General features: G+C 36.6%; 1 protein-coding gene across 1 annotated transcript; it reads left to right on the forward strand.

The window, feature by feature from the left end:
- Positions 1–5,374: 5,374 nt before the first annotated feature.
- On the forward strand, positions 5,375–6,551 carry LOC111433434 (ribosome-inactivating protein bryodin II-like). The gene has a single exon (XM_023070487.1). It carries the CDS (start codon positions 5,429–5,431, stop codon positions 6,344–6,346), a length of 918 nt encoding a protein of 305 aa, XP_022926255.1. The 5' UTR covers positions 5,375–5,428; the 3' UTR covers positions 6,347–6,551.
- The last annotated feature ends 554 nt before the right edge of the window (positions 6,552–7,105 follow it).

Below are 7,105 nucleotides of genomic sequence, written 5' to 3' on the forward strand. Positions count from 1 at the left end.
CGTGACTGGGGATTATGTTCATTCATGATAAATGTAGGACTACTGGGGACCTCACGCATATTGTGTGTTCATGCATTTGGGGGATACCCCTATCCCATCACGAGGGTACGAACGCGTACATCCAATGGCAGGACAACGATCATTATGCTTTGCATAGCGCTGCTGTGACGGTTACTAGTTCTAACGAGTTCCGGCATAAGGGGCTCCCAGAGCATGCCCACCGGATAGGAAAAGTGGCCCAGCGGTGTGCGAACTAGCTGGTGAGCCCATACTCACATGTATGGGCTGTGTGTAGAGTATATGGTACACGTCCAAAGTTTACTCGTTAGGACAGCACCGTAGGGAAAATGAAACGAAACGAAAGATAGGTCTCATCATTTCATTGCATGTAAATGTTGCATAACCCCGATAGGGGGTCACTTACTGAGTATTCTAGAAATACTCAAGCCTCGTGCTACTTTACTTTTCAGATAAAGGCAAGGCACCCATGTGAGATCGTCAGCGGTATCGTACACCCCGGGACCGTGGCACGTGCATAAGGTAGTTACTTTTTATTTCCTAGTATAGGTTAGTTTAGGTTGAATTCTGTTTACTTCATTAGTATAGATTAGTATAGGTTGAATTGTAATCGCATAATAAACCTTACGATAGATTGAGACAATTATTTCAGTATTGTTCTTTTCTTTCTTTCCCCTGTATTTGTTTTTTTTCTTTCACGAGGTAATAAAATGTAGTGTTCGCATTTATATTCAGGGCCCATTTGATGTAATTTTGCATTCCAAGGTATAATAATGACCTTAAATTAAGATTAAATAGGTAAAAATTAGAGTCATTACAATATGTGCTTTAGATGATTGATAGAATTATCTCCCTAACAAAGTGTACATGAGAAAACCAAGTTAAGATCAAAGCTATAACACTTGAGTCCCAATGAGAATTAATTTTTCGATTTTCCTTGAGCTCGAACTTCTAAGATTTTATTGAGGGTAACAAATTTTTTTTATAAAAATAAATAGAAAAATTCAATGAAGTCATCCCCGAGAAGTAAAATGGTAATTTTAACCTCTTCCTAATTAGGGTTCTGTTTGAACCCTAATCAAAAGATCAACGAAGAGGGAAAAGAAAAGAAGAAGAAAAGGGGAAGAAAAAGAGAGGTAGAGTGAAACGCTCCAAATGGTAGTTTAGAGTCTGAATTTCACCCGATATCCTTCACAAGAAAGACCCATAGGCTTTGGGAGAATCGATCTCCGCTTATGACAATAAATGATGAAGTTTGGGAGGTAAGAGTTTTGGGTTCTTGTTCTTCATTTTTTTTTTCTCAAATCAGGAGTTTTTATTGAATTTTAAGTTCTGAATTTTTAATGTGTTTTTTTCGCACTAGTTTTGTGAAAATGACGTCAAAGTTGAATTGCATTGGAAATCGAAATTCCAACATGCAACAAGAATAGTAGTTGACTAGAAATTATAAGAAAAATACTTTAACGTAGTTGGATTTAAGCTCAACCACTTTGACGATGGAACCAAGTGGAATTAAGTTTTATGCAAGAGGATATAAAAATGTAAAGAAAATGGGATGATCGGAAAACTCATTAATTTTTTAGAAATATGTCGCAAAGAAGAAGGAACAGGGACACTCGACAATCGTTCGGGTAGAGAGTGCTTCTGAAGACGGCGTGGACACGCATCACAAAAAAACTCGATGTCTTCCCAATTGTATATGCGTCGCGCAAAGAATAGTTCGTTTGACCTATGTTCGAATTGTACCCCTATAACAGTCCCAAAATCTTGACTCGCATCTGCCAAGCTGACTCGACCAGGTTCGCAACCCATGGCTATACAACCTCCATAGCGCGCGTACTTGTGTTTGACACGTGAACAGTGTATGAGTGTCCTTTTCCTTGCTGTTTGATCTTCGTTTGCCAGTTTTTCATCTCAATTTCAATACTAACCAAATTTTGCATGAATTAGAACCTACTAGAGAAATTTTTAAAAAAATTGAGCTCCTAACATGTGAAAAAGGCAGATTTGGGAGATATATACCATCCAGTAACCACACAAATGTTAGTCAAATAATACTTGTAAGAATCGTTGGATGTGCTAGCATATCATACGTTAGGTGGTTGCATGTTTAAAACTCTAATGGGCAAATTTGGATAAATAAATAATGTATGTTATTAAAATTACCGTTATGCCCCTAAAATAAGATTCCAAGATGCTAACTATTTTTATAACCAGAATATGAGTAGGGTAATATGGATGAGTAAGCTAGGTAATAAGTAAGAAATTACCAAAATGCCTTTATGATGAGATTTGAGATGAATGTTTTTTTAAATGCTTTTCACTCTTTTTGAAAGAAGGATGGACTATTATGATCTGTGCACCATTGATTGAAGGATGTTATCTTCTCGTTGAGTTTATTTATTTGTTTGCACGAATTTTTTAGTTTATGCTTTCAGTTAATTAGGTGATTGATAAGATATCTTCCCAGTAAACTTGCACTAACTTGTAGATTATATAAACCATGCTCTAGGTGATTGATAGAATAATCTACCTAGCAAAACATGCACAAGAGAACCAAGTTGAGACTTCGGCACAAGAGCTAGAGCGGTTTTGAGCCAACCAATTTCACTACATTTTCAATAGACCGAGCACCCTAGGATCGTGAATGGTGATTAGAAGTTTAGACCAACATGCACTCAGAGTATGGATTAGCCAAGGAGTTGGTCTTAAATGTCTTGGATAGGATAGTTGAGAATCAAACCGCCTAGACACTCTAAGAACCTAATAAATCTCCATAGCACCTAAGGAAAAGTTATGAGAACTTATGAAACTGCTAGTAGCGTAAATGAATAATTGTGAGGAGTAACTATTGTATGTAGAATAAACTTACTTTAAAAGGGAATGTGGGGTCTACGTAAATAGTTGACTTGAAGAGTCATTGTTGTATGTGGGATAAACCCACCTTTAATAGAGGACGAGGGATTAAATAGGTAGATGACATAAAGAACTGTTATTGTATGTAGAATAAACCCAACTTGAGAGAGGACGAGGGACTACATAAGTAGATGACATAAGAAATTGCTAATGTATGTAGAATAAATCCACCTTGAGAGAGGATGAGGGACTGCATAAGTAGATGATATAAGGAACTACTATTGTGTATAGAATAAACCTACCTTGAGAGAGGATGAGGGGCTACATAAGTAGTGACATAAGGAACTACTATTGTGTGTAGAGTAAATCTACCCTGAGAGGGGATGATGTACTACATAAATAGTTCATTGAGAGATACTATTGTGTGTAGAGTAAACCCACCTTAAGAAGGAACGAGAGACTACATAAATAGTTTAGCTCATGATAAGTGTAACTATCGAATGCGGCGACACTCAAGGAGTTTCTAAACTAGACCAAAAATTCTTAGAACCTAATAGAAAAACTCATGGTAAGTTGCTAGGCTAAGATGTGATAAAAGCCCACAAGTAGGTTCCTTATTAAGTATTTTTATATTCACCCAGTTTTTCTTTTTTCAAGTACCGGTTGAAGGTGGGAGCAATCAAGAGTTGAGCGGTCATAGAGGCGGTCGTTCTTGATGTCAATCCATCTTTTAATTGAATCTTTTGTATTTCGTTTTATAATTACATACCAAACTCCTTTTTTCCTTCCTAAAAAATTGAGGTATGACAAGAGCGCTAGAGATAGAGCAGTTTTCACATTAACTTAGATTTGTAGATTTTAATAGATAGAGCACCTTAGAATCATCAGCAACGATTAGTGGTCGAGACCATAGTCCTCCCATAAAAGGATGACTAAGAAATAAATCGTTTAAACGTCTAAGAACCTAGTAAACCTACATGGCAAGGATGATTAAGAAAGCTTAACAAACTTAGTAGTAGTGTGAACGGTGTCACTAGAGCTTCCTCCTCCATCTCCTTCGGTATGCCCTTAGCACTAGTAGCGACCTTCGTCACACCTTCAGCACCCTGCCAAGTGGTAGTAGTATAAGAGTATTACCATCGAGCCAAGCTTAGACTCGATAGTTTAGTGTGTCGAGACAGCCAGGTGCCTTTATCCAGTGAAAATGGTCTTTGCATTGTAAACCTGCCCTAAGAAGAAGCGTGGGACAACACAAGTAACCTAGTAGCTAGCAAGCACATGATGTTGCTCCCCTACACTCAGAGTGACTCTAGCCCTGTCTGCTAGTTAATCTTCAATAGATGATGTTAAGACTAATAGATGTCGTACTCTTGTGTCTATTCAAGTTGACTAAGTCTAAAGAATAGAAAAGTTAATTCACTTAGAGAAGAGATACATCATCTAGTAGATTCACAACACTTGAATATGGTGAACAACTTAGAGCCTCGGGATGGTCTCTAACATGTTAGATAGCTACTTAAAACTTCGAGGTCTTTCCAAAAGCTTAGATAGTTATAGAATTAGGCTCGAACTTCTAAAAACCTAAGGAAAAGTCCGTGAAAACTTGCTAGAAATTTGATGTGATGAAAGTCTACAAATAGAGTGTTTATTGAGTATTTTTATATTCACCTCATTCTACATTTCATTTTGAGGTGTTCGCTCACGGACGGACGAGGTAGGGGAGCGATTGAGAGTTTTATGGAAATAGAGGAGGTCATCTTGAGACGTTAGTCATACCTGTCTATTTTAAATATTTCATGTTTTTGTTTGAAATTTGTATGACGAACTCATTCACTCATTCTAATAAATTTAAATGAATTTTGTTTTGTTTTGAATTGTAGGGTTGTTTATTTAAAATTGTAGCAAATTTTATTGTATTTCATTTTTATTTTACTTTCATTTTATTTACTTTTAGTTTTTCTTCTTTTTCATCTACGAAGGTTTAAAGTTTAAAAAATCCAATCCTGACAAATTGATATTAAACCAATCCTCTAATAAGATCTGATTCATGGACGAATCAAAATAGAAGTTAGTGGTCATGTAATACATGAATAAAAAAAGTACATGAATGAACCAAGATCTCATCCAAATGAAATCAATCCTAATCTAAATTTTGAATATAGGTCGTCACATATTGAAAATTTGACCCTAATATATCATAAATTTGTCAAGAATTTTATGAGTTTGAACTTCACACGTAAATATAATACTAAAGGCATATCATGACTACTCTTCTCCACCTACCCTTGTCTTTATCTCTCCTTTCAATAAGCGGTTCATAAAAAAACAAAAGGTGTGGAATATATGTACTTTTGCTAACTTTGAATATTATAGTTGCTTAACATTCCAGCTAGTAATTTCACATCATCAAATTTCTTTCCCAAAGTGAAAATATCATCATAATATGATGGCCTAAAGTATATAAATATAGAGCAAAATGAAAGTCTTAGAACGTCACATATGAAAAGAAGTCTGAAATTGATCATATAGGTTGCAAAGTGAGTATTGTTCAGACATGGAGTGCATTGGATCAACCCAAGACTTGATACAAGCTCCCTTTCCCTTAAACTGTGGTGCTCATGCTGCCATTCGTGCTCCTCGTCCTTCCGCCAATGCTAATCTCAGCTTCTCTCTGTTGGGTGCCACTGCCCAAACCTACAAACAATTCATTAATGATCTTCGTAAGGCACTTACGGTAAACTCCCACAAAGTGTACGACATTCCTGTGCTGCCAGCCACAGCCAAAGGGTTAGCACGCTTCATATTGGTCAATCTCACCAATTACAAAGGTGAATCCATCACTGTTGCAATCGACACAGTGGATGTCTATATTGTCGCATACCAAGCAGGAAACAAGGCTTATTTTCTAAAAGATGTTTCCAAGGAAGCCCATGATGTGCTATTTAAAGGTAGCAAACATGAAACGCTGTCGTATAAAGGGAATTATGATGATCTTGAGAGGCATGCTGGTAAGATTTCAAGAGAGAATATTGAGCTTGGATTCTCTGAATTAAGCAGCTCCATTGGCAACATGTTCCACTATAAGGCTGGCTATTCTGTGCCTAGATCGTTTATTGTGATGATTCAAATGCTTTCAGAAGCTTCGAGGTTTAAGTATATTGAGACGAGAAATTGTGAGAAGGTTGAATCAAAGTTTAAGCCAGATCCTGGATACTTGAGTTTAGAGAACCGTTGGTCTAATTTATCTGAACAGGTACAGAAGGCGCAAAAGCATGGAGGTAAATTTGAGCATCCAGTTCAAGTTCGAAGTGTTAGCAATAAGCCAGTTCTGGTGAGTGATGTTAATTCCCCTGTTGTTAAAGGAATAGCGCTGTTACTTTCCAACAAGCCAGGGGTTAATGGAGTATCCAAATTGATGGAAGAGTTTATCCATTGGGAAGCTGCTCGAGGTCATTTTGGAATTGATTTCTGAATGAGCTCATAACTTACAACTATGGAATTCCACGCATTGAAAGAATAGCAAAAAGCATATCAAGTGGCTACTACTTCAACATATCTCTAATATATAGATATTATGTATATGTATTATATGTATGTGATAAATAAGTGTGGAATAATTCGGTTGCGCTTTATGTAATATCTAAATAAATATGAAGTAAATTTGCATCCAACTATAATTCCCTATCATCGTCTATAAGGTCAAATTGTGATGCTTCGTTTAGGGATGGAGTCAAGAAGGAAGAAGAGGAACCAATTGACTTCCTCTTGGTTCGTCTTAAACCTAAAAGACTTTCAAATTTCCAACAGACATAAAAGCATAGTTCATATAAACAAACTTCATAAACCAATGAGACAATCTTCTAAACATAAATATGAATGGACATTTATTTGGTTCATAACTCTTTCATTTATTTTGTTAACAACGGTTACACTTGAAAAAAAAAAGTCAAAATCAACCGAGGAGAAAAGAAGTTATTTTGCCCCTCAAGCCATAACAGAGGTCTAAGAGGAATCCTAACAGAGTACTTGAAAACGAAAAACGAGTAAGAGAGCAAAGATGAGAGAAGAAAGGAGCCGTCGAATATCTCATCAAAAACCTACCGAACCACTACCGGAATCCACTTTCAGCCAAGATATGGACACAAGAGTTTCTTCTTGGAAGGAAGAAGAAAATCAGAACGACCGAAGTTGCATCCTTCCACTAAGAACCGAACGAAACAAAAGTGAATGG

This window comes from Cucurbita moschata, unplaced genomic scaffold, assembly GCF_002738365.1.
Source record: "Cucurbita moschata cultivar Rifu unplaced genomic scaffold, Cmos_1.0 Cmo_Scf00042, whole genome shotgun sequence".
NCBI classification, from domain to species: domain Eukaryota; kingdom Viridiplantae; phylum Streptophyta; class Magnoliopsida; order Cucurbitales; family Cucurbitaceae; genus Cucurbita; species Cucurbita moschata.

Coding starts and splice junctions, on each gene's coding strand:
- LOC111433434 (XM_023070487.1), top strand. CDS start 5,429: ATGGAGTGCATTGGATCAACCCAAGACTTGATACAAGCTCCCTTTCCC.